Source organism: Bombina bombina, chromosome 2 (assembly GCF_027579735.1).
Source record: "Bombina bombina isolate aBomBom1 chromosome 2, aBomBom1.pri, whole genome shotgun sequence".
Classification (NCBI taxonomy): domain Eukaryota; kingdom Metazoa; phylum Chordata; class Amphibia; order Anura; family Bombinatoridae; genus Bombina; species Bombina bombina.
Genome location: NC_069500.1, coordinates 1,380,301,852 through 1,380,328,734, shown reverse-complemented (window position 1 = coordinate 1,380,328,734; position 26,883 = coordinate 1,380,301,852). Strand labels below are relative to the sequence as shown.

The 26,883-nt window shown below is 40.7% G+C and overlaps 1 protein-coding gene across 3 annotated transcripts in view; it reads left to right on the top strand.

Annotated features, from left to right (window-relative positions):
• The window catches only part of MAVS (mitochondrial antiviral signaling protein), a 243,496-nt gene that overhangs the window by 184,409 nt on the left and 32,204 nt on the right, over positions 1–26,883 (top strand). Inside the window, exon 8 of one of the 3 annotated variants that reach the window (XM_053704303.1) lies at positions 867–971. The exons of the other annotated variants lie outside the window; for them this stretch is intronic. Coding sequence (XP_053560278.1) covers positions 867–971 — 105 coding nt within the window. The remainder of the gene's footprint in view (positions 1–866; positions 972–26,883) is intronic. 3 annotated transcript variants of the gene reach the window in all.

Below are 26,883 nucleotides of genomic sequence, written 5' to 3'. Positions count from 1 at the left end.
ACAAGTACGTTTAGCCAGCTTACCGCTGACTTAAGCAACGCTGGTATTGAGGTGAGATGTGGAGCTAAATTTTGCTCTACGCTCACCTTTTTGCGGCTAACGCCAGGTTTAAAAAAACCTGTAATACCAGCGTTGGCTTAAAAGCCTCGTTAGCAACGCACCCCTGTTAACGCCAAACTCCTAATCTCGGCGCAAAACTTTACACTTATTTTGTCAATATTTAAACAACTAATAAAATTTTAAAAAATACATTTACTTGTTATTCTCAGACTTATCTTTTCCTTGAATGTATCATTCTATCTAGCATTTATTTAGTGTTTAAAGTGAATGTAAATTTTGATGCTAAAGTTCCCGGTTTTTAAAACTTCGATTAAAAACAGGGGCACTTTAATTCATCAAAATTTACATTTCACTCCTGTTGTGAAAAAAATCTTACCTTTTAATCTTCACAGCAGCTCCAGCTTCCTCTGGTCTCACAAGCCATTTTTGATGTCAGAAGTGATTGATAGGTCATCCTCCAATCACAGCTTCCCCCCGGGGGAATCAGTGTCTGATTCAACGCTGTGATTGGAGGAAGCTGGATGCCTCATTTTAGACCCAGGAAGAGGCTTTGAAATGAGTGGAGGAAGCTGGAGCTGCTGTGAAGTTTTAAAGGTAAGTTTTTTTTCACAACAGGAGTGAAATGTAAATTTTGATGAATTAAAGTGCCCCTGTTTTAATCGAAGTTTTAAAAACCGGGCACTATAGCATCAAACTTTACATTCACTTTAAGGTCCCTTTAATGAAGTTTATTTTGAAAGTCATATTGTACAAATGCTGACTGGCTGGGGATATTCAATTTGAATTATGAGTTTTTTTTTCTTTAGGTGACGAACACACCTCAGCAATGTTCCAATGATCCTCATGAAAGATCTCACTCTAGGAAAAGTGTGGGTGGGGCAGTACCAATCGGCAAGCAGCCTTTTTCTCAGGTGAGATTAAAGGCTGCAACCCAAATTTATATTATTTTAGCAAGATGTGGCTATTATTTGTATGGTTCAATGTAGATAAAACTGTGTGTGGGAATCTCATTTGAAATAAATTATCCTAATAGCTTTAATTTAATTTAAAAAAAAAAAAACAAGCTTTATTTAAAGTGTATTACAATGTTCTGCTAAATATGTATTATTGACTGGTTCTCCCATCAGATCATCAGCAACTAATCTCATGGAATATGTAGCCATTATTCTAGTAAGGTTGGCAGCCACCCAATGATTTCCAGGTATAGGCATCTGCTTTCTGATTGGATAGACACCCTGTGATCTTAAGAGATATGCTCCCAAGTGACCTGATGTGATAGGTAAACAATTATTGTATGTAATAGGCTGTTTATGACCTCATAACAGACAAATCTCAGCACCACAGCTAGTTAAAAATACATTCAAAAGGACTAGCGTTATCTGTCTGCACCCAAACATATGCTGTTTCCTAATAATGTCACACAGCAGTTAATTAAAATGTTTTTTATTTATTTAAAACAGAATCCCAAAGGCAACATATCAGCTTAACTTTCAGTCTTCATGCAGGAGGGCTCATTTTTAAATATTCTAAGTTTTGTGTTTTTATATGTGTGTGTATATGTATAAATGACCTTAGAGTAATATTGTGTGCACATGCCAAGGCATAAGCATTCTTGACTGTAGTTCATAACATTTTGAGCAGCAAGAAGACACCCCATAAAGTGACAGCATTCCTTCTTCTTTCAGATGTTTTAATTTTGGTTCTGTAGAATTTAATAATGATCATGTAACGTAACAAAAGTTGATTAGTTAACATATATAACCATGTAGCTCTCAACACCCAGGGCATTAACACAGCCACACTCAGAAAGCAGCTCTGATAGTGCCAGCCAGGGCCGCCATCAGGGGGTGACAGGGGTGACTCCTGTCAGGGGCCCAATGGGCTAGGGGGGCCCCATGAGGCAAGAAGTAAAAAAAAAAAAATGGGAAATGTTATTACAAGGAGTAAAGTATTAGCATTTGAGAGGATTTCTGAGTGTGCACTTAACCACTATGCACAGTGTGAGACAGACTTGGCACTTTGTTTGTAGAGTGTGTGCCTTAGTCAGACGGCTGATCACTTTCATTTGCAGAGGAGGTAGGAATTACTTAGCAAATGTTTTTTATTTCTTTGTGCAATTTAAGATTGTAATTTCAGTGTGGTAGTAGTTGTATGGTGGGGCCAGGGGTCCATAAAAACAATTTTTTTTAGCAGCAGTGTATTTATGATTATTTGACAATGCTGTAGAAATTCTATATTTAAAACCATGCAGAAATGTTTCCTCCTCAATACACAAATTATATATATTACATTCCAGTTTACTGACCCTTTATGCAAGGACTTTGCAGATACAAGGAGGCATTTTATCTAAGATTTTTACATCTGCATAACATGTTATACTCTCAGACTAAGATTGCTCAGTGTTGGAAATGAGACAGGTTAATTTAAAACTGTTCAGTTTACTCTACAGCTGACTTAATTTTGAAATGCATACCAACAAGCTTAAATCCTGCATTTAACCAGATCTAATGGTATGAGTAAACAGAAATGTTCCAGCTGGTGTAGAAAAACTTTTATTGTGCAAACAGGGATAAGATAAAGCCTTTATCTTATCCCTGTTTGCACAATAAAAGTTTTTTTGCACCAGCTGGAACATTTCTGTTTTCTTCATATTGATGCTGGGTTTGGTGAACCTGTTCCTGGCTGTGCAGTGAGTGCTGTGTTTCATGCTACATTGTTGCACTAATGGTATGAGTACCACAGCTTAAGGTTCCACCAAGACCATATAGAGTACAGCATTTTCAAAATCCACAAGTACAGCTGACAGATGGGAACATTTGTACACTATATTTGAAGTGGTGCTCTTAGTTGGGGAAAATATCAAACAAACATATGTCAACCTTTTAAAAGTACTTTTCTTCATCTAGCCATCTACCCAGATCATTAATGTACAATTTTGAATTCACAGAATTATTTTTGTTTGCACATTTACAAATATGATTCTTTAAAAAGTGATCTCTTAATTTCTGCATTTTTTTTATCATGCATGTCACACACTGTTGATTTAGGGGATGCAAGGTGCATAAATGTTTCCTCCTGTGAGTGTTTCTGTGGGTGTCTGTGTTTATGTCTTTGTGCTCTGGTTTGTGTCTCTATGAGTGTGTATGTATTTTTTTTCTGTTGGTATCTCTGTGAGGGTGGGTGTGTATGTCTTTGTGCATTTTCTGTGGATGTCTGTGAGGGTGTGTGCATATGTCTTTGAGCGTTTTCTTTGGGTGTCTCTGTGAGGGTGGGCGTGTGTTTGTCTTTGTGTATTTTCTCTGGATGCCTCTGTGAGGGTGGGTGTGTATGTCTGTGTTTTCTGTGGATGTCTCTGTGAGCGTGTGTGTGTGTGTATGTATGTCTGTGTTTTCTGTGGATGTCTCTGTGAGGGTGTGTGTATGTCTTTGTGTGTTTTCTGTGGATGTCTCAGTGAGGGTGTGTATGTATGTCTTTATGTGTTTTCTGTGGGTGTCTCTGTGTGTGTTTGTATGTCTTTGTGTGTTTTCTGATGCTGTCTCTGTTGGTGTTTCCTTGGGTGTATGTGCAAGTTTGAGTTTGTGTGTGGGTGTCCATTGTCTGTTCCTTTTTAGGACATTTTGACCTTACTACTGATTATTCACATCTTTCTACAGACTTTGAGACTTATGAGACCTTTCCAGAAGTTACCAATCTACCATTTAACCTTTAAATTATTGTTTAGGCAGTTCAGGGCCCTTCCTTTCAGCCACTGCATACTGTTGTCATCATTTAGTTGGCATCGTCCTTTACAAAAAGATAATCAGAACTCCATATTTTGTTTTCTAAATCTCCTTTTTTTACAAAACTGTAGTTTACCTCATTACTTGTCAGGACAATGTAAACAAGTGCTAAGTGTCTGTTTGGGTGTCTGTGTCTGAGTTTCTTTGCGTGTTTGCTAAAGTGTCTGTATGTGAATCCTTATGTGTGAGTGTGTGTGTTTCAGTGTATGTTACTACTTTTACAACATTTCCAAGTTTAAATAGACAATTAAGAATAAAGTGCATATACGTTTTAGTCACTTGGTCAAAAATTGCACATGTCAAAGGAGGGGGGGGGGGGCCCTGATCAATGGTTAAGTCAGGGGCCCCAAAATTTCTAGTGGCGGCCCTTGTGCCAGCGGCCCTGTATTTGCAAGGTAGTCACCTTTTTTTTTTAATGTCCAGTTCTCTATGCAGAGCCAGTAGAGGGCAGAGGGAAGTAGAGGGTGGACAATATTTTCATAACATGGATCATTTTTTTCAGTTGTGAGATTTTTCATACAGGTGGGAAAAGTCTGTGATCCTTTACTCTTGGGAATTACTCTTCTCTACCACTAGGAGGAGGGAAAGATTCCTAAACCCCAAGAGCTCTATAACCCCCCCACCTCACACATACCTCAGTCTTTACTTTTCAAGTACAGTGCTTGTCAGAGGGATGTATTTGGGGTATGGTTTATGATTCTTTTTTCACCTCATAGTAAATATTTAATAAACCCTCTATAATTGGTTGCAAGGACTTGTCTTTTGCCTCTACAATATACTCCTATTTTATAATCTTTGCTGATATGTTTCAGTACTGGTTTGGCTGTCTGATGCTTCATTGCTAGTGGACGAATGTCTATTGTAATTATCTTTTTATTAACATTTAGACACTAATTTAGCTATGTTTTGGGCACTTTTTATAGTTAGTTATATATTTGCTAATATATAGCCCTGGACTGTTCCTTTTCACTGTTCTCTTGCTGTTTTTTGTGCATCGGCTTTCTCTTGTTTCTGTTTTTTGCGGCTTGGTTTTCTCCAACATAGGTGTGTCCGGTCCACGGCGTCATCCTTACTTGTGGGATATTCTCTTCCCCAACAGGAAATGGCAAAGAGCCCAGCAAAGCTGGTCACATGATCCCTCCTAGGCTCCGCCTTCCCCAGTCATTCTCTTTGCCGTTGTACAGGCAACATCTCCACGGAGATGGCTTAGAGTTTTTTAGTGTTTAACTGTAGTTTTTATTATTCAATCAAGAGTTTGTTATTTTAAAATAGTGCTGGTATGTACTATTTACTCTGAAACAGAAAAGAGATGAAGATTTCTGTTTGTAAGAGGAAAATGATTTTAGCAACCGTTACTAAAATCGATGGCTGTTTCCACACAGGACTGTTGAGAGGAATTAACTTCAGTTGGGGGAACAGTGAGCAGACTTTTGCTGCTTGAGGTATGACACATTCTAACAAGACGATGTAATGCTGGAAGCTGTCATTTTCCCTATGGGATCCGGTAAGCCATTTTTATTACAGAGAAAAAAAGGGCTTCACAAGGGCTTTTTAAGACTGTAGACATTTTCTGGGCTAAATCGATTTATATATAAACATATTTTATACTCCATAGCCTTGAGGAATTATTTTAATCTTGGGAATTTTGTAAAATAACCGGCAGGCACTGTATTGGACACCTTATTCTCTAGGGGCTTTCCCTAATCATAGGCAGAGTCTCATTTTCGCGCCTGTATTGCGCACTTGTTTTTGAGAAGCATGACATGCAGATGCATGTGTGAGGAGCTCTGATACATAGAAAAGACTTTCTGAAGGCGTCATTTGGTATCGTATTCCCCTTTGGGCTTGGTTGGGTCTCAGCAAAGCAGATACCAGGGACTGTAAAGGGGTTAAATATAAAAACGGCTCCGGTTCCGTTATTTTAAGGGTTAAAGCTTCCAAATTTGGTGTGCAATACTTTTAAGGTTTTAAGACACTGTGGTGAAATTTTGGTGAATTTTGAACAATTCCTTCATACTTTTTCGCAATTGCAGTAATAAAGTGTGTTCAGTTTAAAATTTAAAGTGACAGTAACGGTTTTATTTTAAAACGTTTTTTGTACTTTGTTATCAAGTTTATGCCTGTTTAACGTGTCTGAACTACCAGATAGACTGTGTTCTGAATGTGGGGAAGCCAAGGTTCCTTCTCATTTAAATAGATGTGATTTATGTGACACAAAATTTAGAGAAAATGATGCCCAAGATGATTCCTCAAGTGAGGGGAGTAAGCATGGTACTGCATCATCCCCTCCTTCGTCTACACCAGTCTTGCCCACACAGGAGGCCCCTAGTACATCTAGCGCGCCAATACTCCTTACTATGCAACAATTAACGGCTGTAATGGATAATTCTATCAAAAACATTTTAGCGAAAATGCCCACTTATCAGCGAAAGCGCGACTGCTCTGTTTTAGAAAATACTGAAGAGCATGAGGACGCTGATGATATTGGTTCTGAAGGGCCCCTACACCAGTCTGAGGGGGCCAGGGAGGTTTTGTCTGAGGGAGAAATTTCAGATTCAGGGAAAATTTCTCAACAAGCTGAACCTGACGTGATTACATTTAAATTTAAGTTGGAACATCTCCGCGCTCTGCTTAAGGAGGTGTTATCCACTCTGGATGATTGTGAGAATTTGGTCATTCCAGAGAAACTATGTAAAATGGACAAGTTCCTAGAGGTCCCGGGGCCCCCCGAAGCTTTTCCTATACCCAAGCGGGTGGCGGACATTGTAAATAAAGAATGGGAAAGGCCCGGTATACCTTTCGTCCCTCCCCCCATATTTAAAAAATTGTTTCCTATGGTTGACCCCAGAAAGGACTTATGGCAGACAGTCCCCAAGGTCGAGGGGGCGGTTTCTACTCTAAACAAACGCACCACTATACCCATAGAAGATAGTTGTGCTTTCAAAGATCCTATGGATAAAAAATTAGAAGGTTTGCTTAAAAAGATGTTTGTTCAGCAAGGTTACCTTCTACAACCAATTTCATGCATTGTTCCTGTCACTACAGCCGCGTGTTTCTGGTTCGATGAGCTAGAAAAGGCGATCAATAATAATTCTTCTTCTTATGAGGAGATTATGGACAGAATTCGTGCTCTCAAATTGGCTAATTCTTTCACCCTAGACGCCACTTTGCAATTTGCTAGGTTAGCGGCGAAAAATTCTGGGTTTGCTATTGTGGCGCGCAGAGCGCTTTGGTTAAAATCTTGGTCAGCGGATGCGTCTTCCAAGAACAAATTGCTTAACATTCCTTTCAAGGGGAAAACGCTGTTTGGCCCTGACTTGAAAGAGATTATCTCTGATATCACTGGGGGCAAGGGCCACGCCCTTCCTCAGGATAGGTCTTTCAAGGCCAAAAATAAACCTAATTTTCGTCCCTTTCGCAGAAACGGACCAGCCCCAAGTGCTACGTCCTCTAAGCAGGAGGGTAATACTTCTCAAGCCAAGCCAGCCTGGAGACCAGCAAGGCTGGAACAAAGGAAAGCAGGCCAAGAAACCTGCCACTGCTACCAAGACAGCATGAGATGTTGGCCCCCGATCCGGGACCGGATCTGGTGGGGGGCAGACTCTCTCTCTTCGCTCAGGCTTGGGCAAGAGATGTTCTGGATCCTTGGGCGCTAGAAATAGTCTCCCAAGGTTATCTTCTGGAATTCAAGGGGCTTCCCCCAAGGGGGAGGTTCCACAGGTCTCAATTGTGTTCAGACCAATCTTAGATCTCAAGATCCTAAACAAGTTTCTCAAGGTTCCATCGTTCAAAATGGAAACCATTTGAACAATTCTTCCTTCCATCCAGGAAGGTCAATTCATGACCACGGTGGATTTAAAGGATGCGTATCTACATATTCCTATCCACAAGGAACATCATCGGTTCCTAAGGTTCGCATTCCTGGACAAGCATTACCAGTTTGTGGCACTTCCGTTCGGATTAGCCACTGCTCCAAGGATTTTCACAAAGGTACTAGGGTCCCTTCTAGCGGTGCTAAGACCAAGGGGCATTGCAGTAGTACCTTACTTGGACGACATTCTGATTCAAGCGTCGTCCCTTCCTCAAGCAAAGGCTCACACGGACATTGTCCTGGCCTTTCTCAGATCTCACGGATGGAAAGTGAACGTAGAAAAGAGTTCTCTATCTCCCTTGGGAACAATAATAGACTCCTTAGAAATGAGGATTTTTCTGACAGAGGCCAGAAAAACAAAACTTCTAAACTCTTGTCAAATACTTCATTCTGTTCCTCTTCCTTCCATAGCGCAGTGCATGGAAGTAATAGGTTTGATGGTAGCGGCAATGGACATAGTTCCTTTTGCGCGCATTCATCTAAGACCATTACAACTGTGCATGCTCAGTCAGTGGAATGGGGACTATACAGACTTGTCTCCGACGATACAAGTAAATCAGAGGACCAGAGATTCACTCCGTTGGTGGCTGTCCCTGGACAACCTGTCACAGGGGATGAGCTTCCGCAGACCAGAGTGGGTCATTGTCACGACCGACGCCAGTCTGGTGGGCTGGGGCGCGGTCTGGGGACCCCTGAAAGCTCAGGGTCTTTGGTCTCGGGAAGAATCTCTTCTACCGATAAATATTCTGGAACTGAGAGCGATACTCAATGCTCTCAAGGCTTGGCCTCAGCTAGCAAAGGCCAAGTTCATACGGTTTCAATCAGACAACATGACAACTGTTGCGTACATCAACCATCAGGGGGGAACAAGGAGTTCCCTGGCGATGGAAGAAGTGACCAAAATCATTCAATGGGCGGAGACTCACTCCTGCCACTTGTCTGCAATCCACATCCCAGGAGTGGAAAATTGGGAAGCGGATTTTCTGAGTCGTCAGACATTTCATCCGGGGGAGTGGGAACTCCATCCGGAAATCTTTGCCCAAATTACTCAACTGTGGGGCATTCCAGACATGGATCTGATGGCCTCTCGTCAGAACTTCAAGGTTCCTTGCTACGGGTCCAGATCCAGGGATCCCAAGGCGACTCTAGTAGATGCACTAGTAGCACCTTGGACCTTCAAACTAGCTTATGTATTCCCGCCGTTTCCTCTCATCCCCAGGCTGGTAGCCAGGATCAATCAGGAGAGGGCATCGGTGATCTTGATAGCTCCTGCGTGGCCACGCAGGACTTGGTATGCAGACCTGGTGAATATGTCATCGGCTCCACCATGGAAGCTACCTTTGAGACGAGACCTTCTTGTTCAAGGTCCGTTCGAACATCCGAATCTGGTCTCACTCCAACTGACTGCTTGGAGATTGAACGCTTGATCTTATCAAAGCGAGGATTCTCAGATTCTGTCATTGATACTCTTGTTCAGGCCAGAAAGCCTGTAACTAGAAAAATTTACCACAAAATATGGAAAAAATATATCTGTTGGTGTGAATCTAAAGGATTCCCTTGGGACAAGGTAAAAATTCCTAAGATTCTATCCTTTCTTCAAGAAGGTTTGGAGAAAGGATTATCTGCGAGTTCCTTGAAGGGACAGATTTCTGCCTTGTCTGTGTTACTTCACAAAAAGCTGGCAGCTGTGCCAGATGTTCAAGCCTTTGTTCAGGCTCTGGTTAGAATCAAGCCTGTTTACAAACCTTTGACTCCTCCTTGGAGTCTCAATTTAGTTCTTTCAGTTCTTCAGGGGGTTCCGTTTGAACCCTTACATTCCGTTGATATTAAGTTATTATCTTGGAAAGTTTTGTTTTTGGTTGCAATTTCTTCTGCTAGAAGAGTTTCAGAATTATCTGCTCTGCAGTGTTCTCCTCCTTATCTGGTGTTCCATGCAGATAAGGTGGTTTTACGCACTAAACCTGGTTTTCTTCCGAAAGTTGTTTCTAACAAAAACATTAACCAGGAGATAGTCGTGCCTTCTTTGTGTCTGAATCCAGTTTCAAAGAAGGAACGTTTGTTGCACAATTTGGATGTTGTTCGTGCTCTAAAATTCTATTTAGATGCTACAAAGGATTTTAGACAAACATCTTCCTTGTTTGTTGTTTATTCTGGTAAAAGGAGAGGTCAAAAAGCAACTTCTACCTCTCTCTCTTTTTGGATTAAAAGCATCATCAGATTGGCTTACGAGACTGCCGGACGGCAGCCTCCTGACAGAATCACAGCTCATTCCACTAGGGCTGTGGCTTCCACATGGGCCTTCAAGAACGAGGCTTCTGTTGATCAGATATGTAAGGCAGCGACTTGGTCTTCACTGCACACTTTACTAAATTTTACAAGTTTGATACTTTTGCTTCTTCTGAGGCTATTTTTGGGAGAAAGGTTTTGCAAGCTGTGGTGCCTTCCATCTAGGTGACCTGATTTGCTCCCTCCCTTCATCCGTGTCCTAAAGCTTTGGTATTGGTTCCCACAAGTAAGGATGACGCCGTGGACCGGACACACCTATGTTGGAGAAAACAGAATTTATGTTTACCTGATAAATTACTTTCTCCACGGGTGTGTCCGGTCCACGGCCCGCCCTGGTTTTTTAATCAGGTCTGATAATTTATTTTCTTTAACTACAGTCACCACGGTATCATATGGTTTCTCCTATGCAAATATTCCTCCTTTACGTCGGTCGAATGACTGGGGAAGGCGGAGCCTAGGAGGGATCATGTGACCAGCTTTGCTGGGCTCTTTGCCATTTCCTGTTGGGGAAGAGAATATCCCACAAGTAAGGATGACGCCGTGGACCGGACACACCGTTGGAGAAAGTAATTTATCAGGTAAACATAAATTCTGTTTTTTGCGCATCTGTCACTGGTTTACGCACGTCGGGATAACAGTTACGCACGTCCCTTTAGTCTTTCTATAGTTTACACAAGCAACAGTTTACATCTGTCAGGTTATATATGCGGGCAATATGGCAGAGTTGAGCTCCATACCGCACACAAATACCAGCACTGCTTTGAGCTGGTTTTACGTGCTTGTGTACGATTTCCCCATAGACATCAATGGGGAGAGCTGGCTAAAAAAAACTAAAAACTAAAACTAAAATTAAATAAATTAAATTAACAAAATACATTTATCTAAATTACAAAAAATGATAAACACTAAATTACACAAAATAAAAAAGAAATTAACAAATATTTAAACTAATTACACCTAATCTAATAGCCCTATCAAAATAAAAAGCCCCCCCAAAATAAAAAAACCCCTAGCCTACACTACCTTAAAAGGGCCTTTTGCGGGGCATTGCCCCAAAGAAATCAGCTCTTTTTTTACCCACACAACCAACCTCCCCCCCCCCAAAATAAAAATAAAAAATACCTAAAAAACCTAAGCTCCCCATTGCCCTGAAAATGGCATTTGGATGGGCATTGCCCTTAAAAGGGCATTTAGCTCTTTTACGTTGCCCAAAGTCCCTAATCTAAAATTAAAACCCACCCAATAAACCCTTAAAAAAAACTAACACTAACCCCCGAAGATCCACTTACAGTTTTTGAAGACCGGACATCCATCCTCATCCAGCCGGGAGAAGTCTTCATCCAAGCGGCAAGAAGTCCTCAACGAATCCAGGAGAAGTCTTCATCCAAGCAGCAAGAAGTCGTCCCCCAGGCGGGCAGAAGTTTTCATCCAGACAGCATCTTCTATCTTCATTCTTCCGATGTGGAGCGGCTCCATCTTCAAGACATCTGGCGCGTAACATCCTCTTCGTTCAATGGCTCTTCAAGAATGAAGTTTCCTTTAAATGACGTCATCCAAGATGGCGTCCCTTGAATTCCGATTGACTGATAGAATTCTCTAAAAGCTGCTTAGGAGGGGGTAAGTGGTGTCCATTTCTCAAGAAATTTTTAATGGGGTTTTAGTGTTTATTGCATTGCTTTGCCTTATGCTATAATGGAGCAGCAGGATTCTGTCCCTAAATCTACCCAAGAAAAGTCTCCTGAACACCTTTCTACCATTATTAGGTGTGCTTATTGAAGAGAGCTGAAGTGCTTTCTCCTATTCATTTATGTGGCTCATGTTTAGATTTGTTAATGCTGTTTCTCTGGGTACTAATGCACCTACTGTTTGTTTATTACAGGATACAGGATGCTGATGTAGTGCCTCCTGCCATGATTTTTTTTTATCAAGGTTGCAGTTTCTGAAACGTTGGCTGCTCTTCCGCCTTCAAACAAGTGTAAAAAGTTAGTTAAGATTTTACCTTTTACAAGTGCTATGTACCCTGAGACCAGGGATACTGTTTTGTCTTCAGATGGGGAAGTTTCCTCTGGGCATGAGGATTCTTTCTGTTTTAAAGGAGGTCTTTATTACTTTAGGGAATAAAGATCCTAAAGTTTCTGATGATAAACCTTGTAATCATGTAAATTAAAAAAAAAAAATATGTTGTGCCTGATGCTGTGTCTGACATGATCTCTAGGAAATGGTCTAAGCCAGGAGATTCTTTTACTCCTTCTGCAAGGTTTAAAAAGTTATATCCTTTACCTGCTTCTAATTTAGATTTATGGGGAAAGCGATCCCAAGGTGGATGGGGCCATTTCCACTCTGGCTAAACTGCTCTTTCTTGTGAACCTCCTCATCTGATTTTTCATCAGGATAAGGCTGTTTTACGGACATCATTTAATATTTTACCTAAGGTTGTTTCTTCAGATAACTTTAGCAGATAGAATGTTGTTTCTTCTTTGTGTCCTAATCCTAAGGATGCTTCTGAAATATCTTTGCATTATTTGGATTTCATTAGGGCATTGAAATATTACATTGATGCTACTAAGGGTTTTAGACAGATTTCCAGTTTGTTCGTTCTTTTTTCTGGTCCTAGGAAGATGGCGTCCCTTGAATTCCGATTGACTGATAGAATTCTCTAAAAGCTGCTTAGGAGGGGGTAAGTGGTGTCCATTTCTCAAGAAATTTTTAATGGGGTTTTAGTGTTTATTGCATTTCTTTGCCTTATGCTATAATGGAGCAGCAGGATTCTGTCCCTAAATCTACCCAAGAAAAGTCTCCTGAACACCTTTCTACCATTATTAGGTGTGCTTATTGAAGAGAGCTGAAGTGCTTTCTCCTATTCATTTATGTGGCTCATGTTTAGATTTGTTAATGCTGTTTCTCTGGGTACTAATGCACCTACTGTTTGTTTATTACAGGATACAGGATGCTGATGTAGTGCCTCCTGCCATGATTTTTTTTTATCAAGGTTGCAGTTTCTGAAACGTTGGCTGCTCTTCCGCCTTCAAACAAGTGTAAAAAGTTAGTTAAGATTTTACCTTTCACAAGTGCTATGTACCCTGAGACCAGGGATACTGTTTTGTCTTCAGATGGGGAAGTTTCCTCTGGGCATGAGGATTCTTTCTGTTTTAAAGGAGGTCTTTATTACTTTAGGGAATAAAGATCCTAAAGTTTCTGATGATAAACCTTGTAATCATGTAAATTAAAAAAAAAAATATGTTGTGCCTGATGCTGTGTCTGACATGATCTCTAGGAAATGGTCTAAGCCAGGAGATTCTTTTACTCCTTCTGCAAGGTTTAAAAAGTTATATCCTTTACCTGCTGCTAATTTAGATTTATGGGGAAAGCGATCCCAAGGTGGATGGGGCCATTTCCACTCTGGCTAAACTGCTCTTTCTTGTGAACCTCCTCATCTGATTTTTCATCAGGATAAGGCTGTTTTACGGACATCATTTAATATTTTACCTAAGGTTGTTTCTTCAGATAACTTTAGCAGATAGAATGTTGTTTCTTCTTTGTGTCCTAATCCTAAGGATACTTCTGAAATATCTTTGCATTATTTGGATTTCATTAGGGTATTGAAATATTACATTGATGCTACTAAGGGTTTTAGACAGATTTCCAGTTTGTTCGTTCTTTTTTCTGGTCCTAGGAAGGGACAGAAAGTTTTTGCTGTTTCTTTAGCCTCTTGGTTAAAATGTTTGGTTCACAAAGTTTATTTGGAGGCAGGTCAGCCTCCACCGCAGCGGATTACTACTCATTCTATTATGTCAGTTGCCACTTATTGGGCTTTTAGGAATGAGGCTTCAGTTGATCAAATTTGCAAGGCAGCTAATTGTTCTTCTTTGCATACTTTTACTAAATTCTACCTTTTTTATGTTTTTGCTTCTTCTAAAGCAGCATTTGGTAGAAAGGTTCTTCAGGCAGTTGTCTCAGTTTGATTTTGTCACCTGTTTTTCTTATTTTAAGTGCATTAAAAAATTATTATCGGGGTTGTGAATTTATTTTTAAATCCCTCCCTTTATGTTATTACTCATAGATTCCTCAGCTTGGTTATTAGTTCCCAAGAGTAAAGGATCATGGACTCTCACCACCTGTATGAAAGAGAACATAATTTATGCTTACATGATAAATTAATTTCTTTCATGCTGGTGAGAGTCCACAAGACCCCACCCTTGTGTTTTTTGGGGTTTAGTTTTTTTCTTCAGCACATCTTCTTTTTTCCCCTGCTCCTTTTATGTCTCTTCTTACTTTTTCTTATCTCATTTGAGTGGCCATATGTTAGACTGAGGTATGTGTGAGGTGGGAGGGGTTTTATAGAGCTCTTTGGGTGGTAGAGAAGAGTAATTCCCAAGAGCAAAGGATAGTGGACTCTCACCACCATGAAAGAAACTAATTTATCAGGTAAGCATAAATTCTGTTTTTATTCTTTAGAAATGAAACTTTGTTTCCCTCTAAATGAGATTAACTTTTGAGAGGATGATTGTGAAATGTTTTCCCCTTTTATTTTAATTCTAACCTCTTCCCTTCAATCAATGACAGATTCTCTTTTGGTTCCTCAATATTCATAAATTCACCCGAAATACTTTAATGAGCCCCATTTAAACAGTTCATTAAAAATTTAGATCATGCATAATTTACAGAGATCGGATCAGATGGCAAATCTATCAACTGTATCTATCTGCCTGTCTAGGTTTTTACCAGGGTAAATAAACAGGAATTAGTGACAATTTGTTAAAGGGAAAGTGCAGAAAAATACTTTTTTCATTAGCTCTCTGAACCTAATATACATAAATGTTTCTAGGCTTTACAATCCCTATCATTAAATATCCACTTCTAAACTATCTGTTTAGAGATAAATTCAGATTAACTGTTCTCGTTAAGGGCTGGATTACAAGTGGAGCACGTGCGCTCGTAAACGGGCAAATTCACACGTTTATGGGTGCTCTGAAAATTAACTAGAGGTCATACCCCTGGTTCATTTTAAAATATCCACCAATTGCCCCCAAAATAAAGTGTAGTGTTGCTTTTAAATTAAAAAATATTGTACCATTTTAAAAAAAAAATATAACTGCACAAAGCAGTTTTAAGGGATTAAAGTGTGTGGATGTGGGCTGTTAGAAAAAAAGAGCACTGAAAAGTACCTTTACATTGCAATCTATGGGGACTGTTATTACTCAAAATACATATGTATATGCTTATATACATGTATATGTTAATATGTGTATATACACATATAAACACATAAATATATATTCATATACATATATATTTAAACTTTGCTGCCCATCACTACGCAACTTAGACCCTTCGCTGCGCTAGGTTCTTTGCCGTGACTATCGGCATAAAAACAAGGCTCCCATTGGAGCCTATTGAAGTGCGCTCTTTACGTGTGCTGGTATCATGAGTAGAGCGCAAATGTCACGCTCCCGAAAGCGCAATTTTGCGTAATCTGGCTCTAATTGTTTTATCCCCTTTTATTTGTGGTCTTAAATTGGCCTAGATTACAAGTGTAGCACTAATTTAATGTTAAATAACATGGGATTACAAGTGGCTGGTTAAAGAGAGAGTCTACTCCAGAATTGTTGTTGATTAAACAGATAGATAATCCCTTTATTACCGCTTTCCAAGTTTTACATAACCAACACTGTTATATTAATACACTTTTTACCTCTGTGATTAACTTGTATCTAAGCCTCTGCAGACTGCCCCCTTATTTCAGTGCTTTTGGCAGACTTGCATTTTAGCTAATTTGTGCTGACTCATGAAGAACTTCACATGCGTGAGCACAATGTTATGTATATGACACACATGAACTAACAGTGTCTAACTGAAAAACTGTCAAAATGCACTAAGATAAGAGGCAGTTTGATGGTTTAGAAATTAGCATATAAGCCAGTCTAGGTTTAGCTTTCCACAAAAAATACCAAGAGAGCAAAGCAAATTTGATGATAAATGTAAATTGGAAAATTGCATTTTAATTTTGAGTAGACTGTCCCTTTAATGCTACCGCGAGCTTGCGGTAGCAATTAGCACTCTGAAAATTAACCAGAGGTCATACCTCTGGTTTATTTTAAAACTGTCCCTCAGTTGCCCCCAAAATAAAGCTCTAGTGTTATTTTTTTATAATCAAATATATTAGCATTTTTAATTATACTTGTTATCCCATAATATTATATCAACACCATACTACTGGTACTTGGAGATATAATAAGCACTGGTGGTGCCTAATGTCTTAGTTATAGAGCATTTTATATCATCACTTCTGCCCTGAGATTGGGGAGAACAATACAAAAACACTGAAATATTATAAATTTAATATATCAATATCTTACGGCCAGATTACGAGTTTTGCGTTATGAGCTGTGCGGTGCTAATGAGCAGTTTCTTCTCACCGCTCACTTACATACAGCGCTGGTATTACAGGTTTTTACCTTTTAAAAGGCAAGAAGTGAGCGTAGAGCAAAATTGTGCTCCTTACCGCACTCCAATACCAGCGCTGCTTAAGTCAGCGGTGAGCTGGTTGTAAGTGCTCGTGCACGATTTCCCCATAGACATCAATGGGGAGAGCCGGCTGAGAAAAAGTCTAACACCTGCCAAAAAGCAGAGTAAATCTCACTAACGCAGCCCCATTGATTCCTATGGGGAAATAAAAGTTATGTTTACACCTAACACCCTAACATGAACCCCGAGTCTAAATACCCCTAATCTTATACCTAATAAACCATAATCTGCCGCCCCTGACATCGCCAACACCTGCATTATACTTATTAACACCTAATTTGCCTCTCCGGACACCGCCACTACCTATATTATATTTATTAACCCCTAATCTGCTGCCCCCAACATCGCTGACACCTACATTATATTTTTTAACCCCTAATCTGCCACCCCCAATGTCGCCGCAACCTACCTACACTTATTAACCCCTAATCTGCCGCCCCTAAATTAAATTTATTAACCCCTAAACCTAAGTCTAACCCTAACACCCCCTAATTGAAATATAATTTAAATAAATCTAAATAAAATTTCTATTATTAACTAAATAATTCCTATTTAAAACTAAATACTTACCTATAAAATTAACCCTAAGCTAGCTACAATATAACTAATAGTTACATTGTATCTAGCTTAGGGTTTATTTTACAGGCAAGTTTGTATTTATTTTAACTAGGTAGAATAGTTATTAAATAGTTATTAACTATTTAATAACTACCTAGCTAAAATAAAGACAAATTTACCTGTAAAATAAAACCTAAACTAAGTTACACTAACACCTAACACTACACTACAATTAAATAAATTACCTACAATAAATACAATTAAATTAAATTAGCTAAATCACAAAAACAAACAAACACTAAATTACAGAAAATAAAAAAACAAATTACAGATCTTTCAACTAATTACACCTAATCTAATAGCCCTATCAAAATAAACCCCCCCCCCAATAAAAAAAAACCCCTAGCCTAAACTAAACTACCAATAGCCCTTAAAAGGGCCTTTTGCTGGGCATTGCCCCAAAGAAATCAGCTCTTTTTCCTTTAAAAAAAATACAAACACCCCCCAACAGTAAAACCCACCACCCACACAACCAACCCCCAAATAAAATACTAACTAAAAAAACCTAAGCTCCCCATTGCCCTGAAAAGGCATTTGGATGGGCATTGCCCTTAAAAGGGCATTTAGCTCTATTGCAGGCCCAAAGCTCTAACCTAAAAAATAAACCCACCCAATACACCCTTAAAAAAATCCTAACTCTAACCCCCGAAGATTCACTTACCGGGAGAAGTCTTCATCCAAGCGGCAAGATGTCCTCAACGAAGCCGGCAGAAGTGGTCTTCCAGACAGGCAGAAGTGGTCCTCCAGACGGGCAGAAGTCTTCATCCAGACAGCATCTTCCATCTTCATCCTTCCAGCTCAGAGCGGGTCCATCTTCAAGACATCCGACGCGGAGCATCCTCTTCCAACAAAGTCTTCTTGCTGAATGAATATCTCTTTAAGTGAAGTCATCCAAGATGGCGTCCCTTAGATTCCGATTGACTGATAGAATTCTATCAGCCAATCAGAATTAAAGGGACAGTCTAGTATAAATTAAACTTTCATTATTCAGATAGGACTTTTAATTTTAATTAACTTTTCAATTTACTTTTATCATCAAATTTGCTTTTTTCTCTTGGTATTCTTAGTTTAAACTAAACATAGGTAGGCTCATATGCTAATTTCTAAGCCTTTGAGGGCTGCCTCTTATCACAGGCTTTTTAAATCTCTTTTCAACACAAAGAGACAGAAAGTACACGTGGGCCATATAGATAACACTGTGTTCAGGCACAGGGGGTTATTTAAGATTTAGCACAAAAAAATGCTAAATTTTAGACAATAGATAATAAACAGTCACAGTCATGTGATCAGGGGGCAGGAAGAAGGTTCCTAGATACAAGGTAATCACAGAGGTAAAAAGAGTGTTAATATAACTGTGTTGGTTATGCAAAACTGGGGAATGGGTAATAAACGGATTATCTATCTTTTAAAACAATAACAATTCTATGGTAGACTGTCCCTTTAAGGTTGAAAAAATCCTATTGGCTGATTAGATCAGCCAATAGGATTGAACTTCAATCCTATTGGCTGATTGGATCAGCCAATAGGATTGAGCATTCTATTTTCTGTTCCAATCAGCCAATGGAATGTGAGCTCAATCTTATTGGCTGATCCAATCAGCCAATAGGATTTTTTCTACCTTAATTCCGATTGGCTGATAGAAAGATGTCGTCTGGATGAAGACTTCTGATCGTCTGGAGGACTACTTCTGCCTAAAGAAGGTCTTCTAAAGGTGTATTGGGTGGGTTTATTTTTTAGGTTTGGGCTTTGGGCCTGCAATAGAGCGTAATGCCCTTTTAAGGGCAATGCCCATCCAAATGCCCTTTTCAGGGCAATGGTGAGCTTAGGTTTTTTTAGTTAGTATTTTATTTGGGGGGTTGGTTGTGTGGGTGGTGGGTTTTACTGTTGGGGGGGGGTTGTATTTTTTTTAAAAGCAAAAGAATTGATTTCTTTGGGGCAATACCCAGCAAAAGGCCCTTTTAAGGGCTATTGGTAGTTTAGTTTTGGCTAGGGTTTTATTTTGGAGGGGCTTTTTTTATTTTGATAAGGCTATTAGATTAGGTGTAATTAGTTTAAAGATCTGTAATTTGTTTTTTATTTTCTGTAATTTAGTGTTTTGTTTTTTTGTAATTTAGCTAATTTAATTTATTTAATTGTATTTAATGTAGGTAATTTATTTAATTGTAGTGTAGTGTTAGGTGTTAGTGTAACTTAGGTTAGGTTTTATTTTACAGGTAAATGTGTCTTTATTTTAGCTAGGTAGTTATTAAATAGTTAATAACTATTTAATAACTATTCTACCTTGTTAAAATAAATACAAAATTGCCTGTAAAATAAAAATAAACCCTAAGCTAGATACAATGTAACTCTTAGTTATATTGTAGCTAGCTTAGGGTTAATTTTATAGGTAAGTATTTAGTTTTAAATAGGAATAATGTAGTGTTTGCGAGGCGGGAGTGCTGCGGTTTAGGGGTTAATATGTTTATTCTAGTGGCGGCGATGTCCGGAGCGGCAGATTAGGGGTTAAAATTTTTATTATAGTGTTTGCGATGCGGGAGGGCCTTGGTTTAGGGGTTAATAGGTAGTTTATGGGTGTTAGTGTACTTTTTAGCACTTTAGTTATGAGTTTTATGCTACAGCGTTGTAGTGTAAAACTCATAACTACTGACTTTAGAATGCGTTACGGATCTTGTCTTTAGAGGCTGTACCGCTCACTTTTTGGCCTCCCAGGACAGACTCGTAATACCGGCGCTATGGAAGTCCCATAGAAAAAAGGGTTTACGAAGTTTACTTAAGTCGGTTTGTGGTAAGGCCAAACAAGTGTCCGGTACACCTATACCTGCAAGACTCGTAATAGCAGCGGTAGTGAAAAAGCAGCGTTAGGACCTGTTAACACTGCTTTTTCAGCTTAACGCAAAACTCATAATCTAGCCGATAGTAAGCAAAATATGCACTCAGTCATGAGGAAAAATATAAACTTAACTTTTACTATGGTACTATAAAACCACAAAGCATAATATTAAAAGATAAGTAAAAAATATCAAACTACGGTATTAAGCCAGTACATATGCTTTGGGAAAAGGAGGCAAATAGTGTAACACTACAAGTTCGCAAATGCTAGTAAGATGCTCTGCTACACATCCATCCAACTGAGGAGACTTCCCCTACCATGTTTACCGGTATGATTTTACTAGACCCTCAATGGGAGAAATAAATTGGCCTTAGCACTATGTGACATGCAGCAAATAAAGAGTGAATTTACAAATGTACCAAATACATAACAGTCATAATGACAAACCGCCACAAATCCCACAGCTGCGGCTCACACCTGACGCGCATTTCGGCTTAACCCCTTGGCGACAGAAGACGTGTCAGGCACGTCTCTCATTGGGTGTCCGTTAATGACTAAGGACGTGCCTGGCACATCCTCTGGGGTTTCAAGCATTGGAAGCGATTGTGATCGCTTTTAGATGCTTTCAGGGTATTGCAGCGATGTCTCGATGTTGAGGCATCGTGTAATACCCTTTTTTTGGTAACCGATGCAGAGGGGCCGATCGTTGGTGGCATGGGAGGGATACGAGGGAGGCGGGTGGGCGGCCCATCGCTGCAGATGAGTTCTGGCAGAGGGAGCGTGCGCGTGCACGAGGGGCGGGGGCACTCGTGTAAATGGGCAGGGCGGGGCCAGCCCTTCCGCTACTGTGATGGATCTTCATGGAGGGTGAGGGAAGAAGGGTGAGGGGGGGAATAAGTCTTTGGGAAAGGGATCTGGGAGGCGGGGTGGGGAGTTTATTGAGGGGGCAGCTACACTACAGAAAAACACTACAGAAAAATGGGGTGTTTAATAACATTTTGTTGCAAAGTGGGTACTGGCTTACAGCTGCCAGTACCCAAGATGGCGACAAATAGGTAGAGGGGGGAGGGTTAGAGAACTGTTTGGGTGGGGATCAGGGAGGTTGGGGGCTTAGGGGGTGTGACAGACCCTGTGGTCAGAACTAAAAGAATTGACCTTGTGTAGCTTTGAGAAGCTGTTTTCTAAAAGACAAGTTGCTGGCATCAGCTATAATTAAGTTAGTGATAAGCATTCCATTGTTTAATAACTCTCAGAGAGCAGACGCCTAAGTGATAAGGAAAGCCAAGAGTGTCTTGTGTTTAAAGTGTTAAGTAATGTAATTCTATTGTATCATGTCAAAGGGCGTCTTCCCCTTTTATCTAATGTACAAGAGTCTTTCAACCCCCCATCTGGGGTCAAACCTGTATAAATACTAGGCATCTAGCCTTTAATAAATGACATTCTGTTTTAAACCTGATGTGGAGCCTGGTCTCATGTTTGAGGGGAAAAACTTGTTGGGGTTGTGAATTGCTGATTCCCATATTCAGGACATTGTTCATCTGGTATTAACCCTTGGTATCCTGTTGGTACCGTAACAATTGGTGGCAAGCGATGGAATGAACCTTATCGCCCAGAAGAGCAACTACACAAGCCAGTAACCTCAGGAAGAGGGGGATTATTACAATACTGACTAAGATGGAAAGAGTGGAAAAGAGTGCAGGGTAGCGCTAATAAAAGCAAAGAGCTCTAAATATATACAGTATATCTATACTGATATAGTGATGTGTAAATGTTGTTTTTTAAAAAAGAATATATCTGTGTAGATCGAATAATAAAATTTAATATACAATAATGGAATAACAGTATAGTGCCGGCACTAATTTAAAACAATATGATGATATAAGACATAAATATAAAATGCATAAAAAATCAAATAGTGGTTCCAGGTATTTGTACACTACCAACGATATTATATTGCAACTATTGAGATATAAAAGCAAGAAACAAAGCTGGCTTGCTGGATACTTATGGCAGCATAAACTGCAAGTGTGTCCGTATTGAATATGGAGCAATGTTCTCAATTGGGCACACAAATTACCGTCTTGATCTTGATAAAGGCCTATCGGGCTGAAACGCGTAGATTTGCTCGTCTACTTCCAATCCTTACCTTTGATACAAGTGGTTACAGTAGGTACGGCGCAATATCCCTCTCACACAATATAGAGTGGCTGATATATGCTTAAAAATCCGGCCCATGATCTGCTTACCGCTTGTGTCCATTTGATGATTACCTTAATACATCTGGGGTTTCAAGCAAGCTCCTGACTTTCATACTGGTAAGGGTAATAGGACTCGTTTGGTATAGCTGTGAAACAAATCATCAGAAGCCAGCTAATACCTCTGTCCCAGGACCTACCCTTATACCTGCCACTGTGGCCATTATCTAAGGACGCTGCAAGATTATTCACAATAAGCACTGAAGAATTACATAAATTAATAGCGTGCTTTCTATACCAATACTTGCTTCATTCACACCAGGAGAATCACTCTGCACAAAGTCACGGGACTTAATAACAACGGACAGCTTTACATACATCAGAGACGGTAATTTGTGTGCCCAATTTGAGAACATTGCTCCATATTCAATACGGACACACTTGCAGTTTATGCTGCCATAAGTATCCAGCAAGCCAGCTTTGTTTCTTGCTTTTATATCTCAATAGTTGCAATATAATATCGTTGGTAGTGTACAAATACCTGGAACCACTATTTGATTTTTTATGCATTTTATATTTATGTCTTATATCATCATATTGTTTTAAATTAGTGCCGGCACTATACTGTTATTCCATTATTGTATATTAAATTTTATTATTCGATCTACACAGATATATTCTTTTTTAAAAAACAACATTTACACATCACTATATCAGTATAGATATACCGTATATATTTAGAGCTCTTTGCTTTTATTAGCGCTACCCTGCACTCTTTTCCATGTTTTATCTCATTAGAGTACCAAGGACAGAAGGAACCAATGGGCCCAGCATAGCAGACAGAACCCCTGAAGAAGCAAGCTTTGATCGGGCGGTTAAAATAAGACTGGCACATTATGGCCCCAACCCATCGGCGGAAATTATCGACCGGGTCATAGCAGCTGTGGAGGCCAACCTACTTCGCCAAAGCAGCGCTGCAGCAGCCCAAGTCACAGCAACCCGAGTGGAAAAGGGAAAAGTAAATTTTGCAGCTTTTAAAAACTTCCTGGAAACAGAAGGAGAGATTGATGGGTACCTTGCGGATTTTGAAAGGCAATGTGCACTACACAAGGTACCCGCAGAGGACTGGGTCACGATATTATCCGGAAAATTATCCGGCCGGGCCAGTGAGGCTTTTCGGGCCATTCCAGATGAGGAAGTCGGGGATTATAATACTGTAAAAGAGGCTCTGCTCTCCAGGTATGCGGTTACACCGGAGGCATACCGGAGGCGGTTCAGAGACACTGTTAAATTAGCTGGTGATTCCTACGTTGAGTGGGCATGTAAGGTGGACCGCACAGCAGCTCACTGGATAGCGGGGTGCCAAGCCGTATCTGGGGAAGAGGTGCTGCAGCTATTCCTGTTGGAACATTGCTTTGACAAGTTATCAGCAGGAGTTAGAGAGTGGGTTCGGGACCATAAACCCTCCACCCTGCATGAAGCTGCTCGCCTGGCAGATGAGTATACGGATGCCCGCAAACTGGACACTGCTACCACTAAGCCCTCTGCTAGAGTGGAGTACAGACCCCCAGTCACCCCGGCAGCTGCCAGTTACCCACCCCCGGCGCACCGCTATACCACACGGCCTCCGGCCACGAACTACCCTCAGAGAGCCCGGTTCAATTTGCGGGGCTACTCACAACCGATTCGGTGCTTTGGATGTAAGCAACTAGGGCACAAAAGACCAGAGTGTCCCCTAAATGCAGCGAACCAAGCACAGTCCTGGAGAAGACCTGCCGGCGGAATCACACGTAACCCTCAGCCTGCGGCCCGCTACGTAGAGGCGCAAGAATGCTGGGGCATCCTACATGAAGCAGACCTTGTGCAAGCTGCCCGCCGGAATAACCGGCGACTGGTTAAAGTGAATGGGAAGGAGGTCAGTAGTCTACGGGATACTGGTGCTACCACGACCTTGCTTCAAAAGAACTTGGTGTCTGAGAAACAGCACACTAGAGACACTGTGACTGTGAGGGTAGCAGGGGGCGCTGTGTTCCGCCTACCTGTTGCCAGGGTACATTTGGATTGGGGAGTGGGGACGCTAGACCTGTGAATGTGGGGGTCATTAAGGATTTACCCGCTGATGTTCTCCTTGGAAATAACTTGGCCCCCATTGTTTCTGCCTATGCTCCTATGGGTCCCGCTGATGTTAACCCTGTAACTACCCGTGCCCAGATCCGTGCAGCAGAGACTGACCCACCTGCTGCTAAGCCCCAGGACGCTGAGCTCAGTAAATCTCTATCCGCTATTGATACGTGGAAGTCCCGTTACAATGCGCTGATGAAGGAGAAGAGGAGCAAAGAGGAAAAAGCACGTTTAGAACGTGAATCTCTGCTAGACAAGCTGCACCGACAGACTGCAGAAAACACCAGCTTGAGAGTGGGACATGAAACATTAAAGACAAACTTAGCGACACTTGAGGAGAAGCTGACGCTGGCTCATAGTGAGGTGCAGCAACTCAAGGGCACCCTATGTCAGTATGAAGGGATTGTGGATACCTATAAAGAGCAGGTACAGAAAACTCGTAAAGAAGCTGATGGGATTTTGAAGGACTGTTTAGCCCTAGTCTGGGCACTGAGGAAGTTGAACCCTTGTTTGTATGGACAGGAATTCTCTCTCATAACGGGAATACAGATGGATTGTCCTGGCAAACTGACATGCCTACCACCTCCTAGTCCGGTCATCCCCAGGTTGACCCGCCAAAGGGTCAAGCCGGGTCTGCCGGAGTGTTCCACAAGGGGGGAGCTATGTGACAGACCCTGTGGTCAGAACTAAAAGAATTGACCTTGTGTAGCTTTGAGAAGCTGTTTTCTAAAAGACAAGTTGCTGGCATCAGCTATAATTAAGTTAGTGATAAGCATTCCATTGTTTAATCACTCTCAGAGAGCAGACGCCTAAGTGATAAGGAAAGCCAAGAGTGTCTTGTGTTTAAAGTGTTAAGTAATGTAATTCTATTGTATCATGTCAAAGGGCGTCTTCCCCTTTTATCTAATGTACAAGAGTCTTTCAACCCCCCCATCTGGGGTCAAACCTGTATAAATACTAGGCATCTAGCCTTTAATAAATGACATTCTGTTTTAAACCTGATGTGGAGCCTGGTCTCATGTTTGAGGGGAAAAACTGTTTGGGGTTGTGAATTGCTGATTCCCATATTCAGGACATTGTTCATCTGGTATTAACCCTTGGTATCCTGTTGATACCGTAACAGGGGGATCCTACACTGCAGAATATATATGGGGAAAAAAAGCCTTTTATTTTAGTGCTGTCAGACTTTCTGCCAGTACTTAAGATGGCGGTGACAACTGTGGGGTGGGGGAGGGAAGGGAGCTCTTTGAGGGGGGTCAGGGAGGGATCAGGGGGTGGGATGTGTCAGGTGGGAGGCTGATCTCTACACTAAAGCTAAAATTAACCCTTCAAGCTACCCAATTAACCCCTTCACTGCTGGGCATAAAAGTGTGGTGCGCAGCAGCATTTAGCAGCCTTCTAATTAACAAAAATCAATGCCAAAGCCATATATGTCTATTTCTGAACAAAGGGGATCACAGAGAAGCATTTACAACTATTTGTGCCATGTTTGCACTAACTGTTTGTAAATAATTTCAGTGAGAAACTTAAAATTGTGAAAAAGTGAAAAAAAAAAATTCATTTGATCGCATTTGGTGGTGAAATGGTGGCATGAAATATACCAAAACTGGCCTAGATCAATACTTTGGGTTTTCTACTACACTACACTAAAGCTAAAATGAACACTACAGGCTCACTACAAGCTACCTAATTAACCCTTTTATTGCTGGGCATAACACACGTGTTGTGTGCAGCGGAATTTAGCAGCATTCTAGTTACCAAAAAGAAATGCCAAAGCCATATACAGGAAGTGCAGAATTATTAGGCAAATAAGTATTTTGACCACATCATCCTCTTTATGCATGTTGTCTTACTCCAAGCTGTATAGGCTCGAAAGCCTACTACCAATTAAGCATATTAGGTGATGTGCATCTCTGTAATGAGAAGGGGTGTGGTCTAATGACATCAACACCCTATATCAGGTGTGCATAATTATTAGGCAACTTCCTTTCCTTTGGCAAAATGGGTCAAAAGAAGTACTTGACAGGCTCAGAAAAGTCAAAAATAGTGAGATATCTTGCAGAGGGATGCAGCACTCTTAAAATTGCAAAGCTTCTGAAGCGTGATCATCGAACAATCAAGCGTTTCATTCAAAATAGTCAACAGGGTCGCAAGAAGCGTGTGGAAAAACCAAGGCGCAAAATAACTGCCCATGAACTGAGAAAAGTCAAGCGTGCAGCTGCCAAGATGCCACTTGCCACCAGTTTGGCCATATTTCAGAGCTGCAACATCACTGGAGTGCCCAAAAGCACAAGGTGTGCAATACTCAGAGACATGGCCAAGGTAAGAAAGGCTGAAAGACGACCACCACTGAACAAGACACACAAGCTGAAACGTCAAGACTGGGCCAAGAAATATCTCAAGACTGATTTTTCTAAGGTTTTATGGACTGATGAAATGAGAGTGAGTCTTGATGGGCCAGATGGATGGGCCCGTGGCTGGATTGGTAAAGGGCAGAGAGCTCCAGTCCGACTCAGACGCCAGCAAGGTGGAGGTGGAGTACTGGTTTGGGCTGGTATCATCAAAGATGAGCTTGTGGGGCCTTTTCGGGTTGAGGAT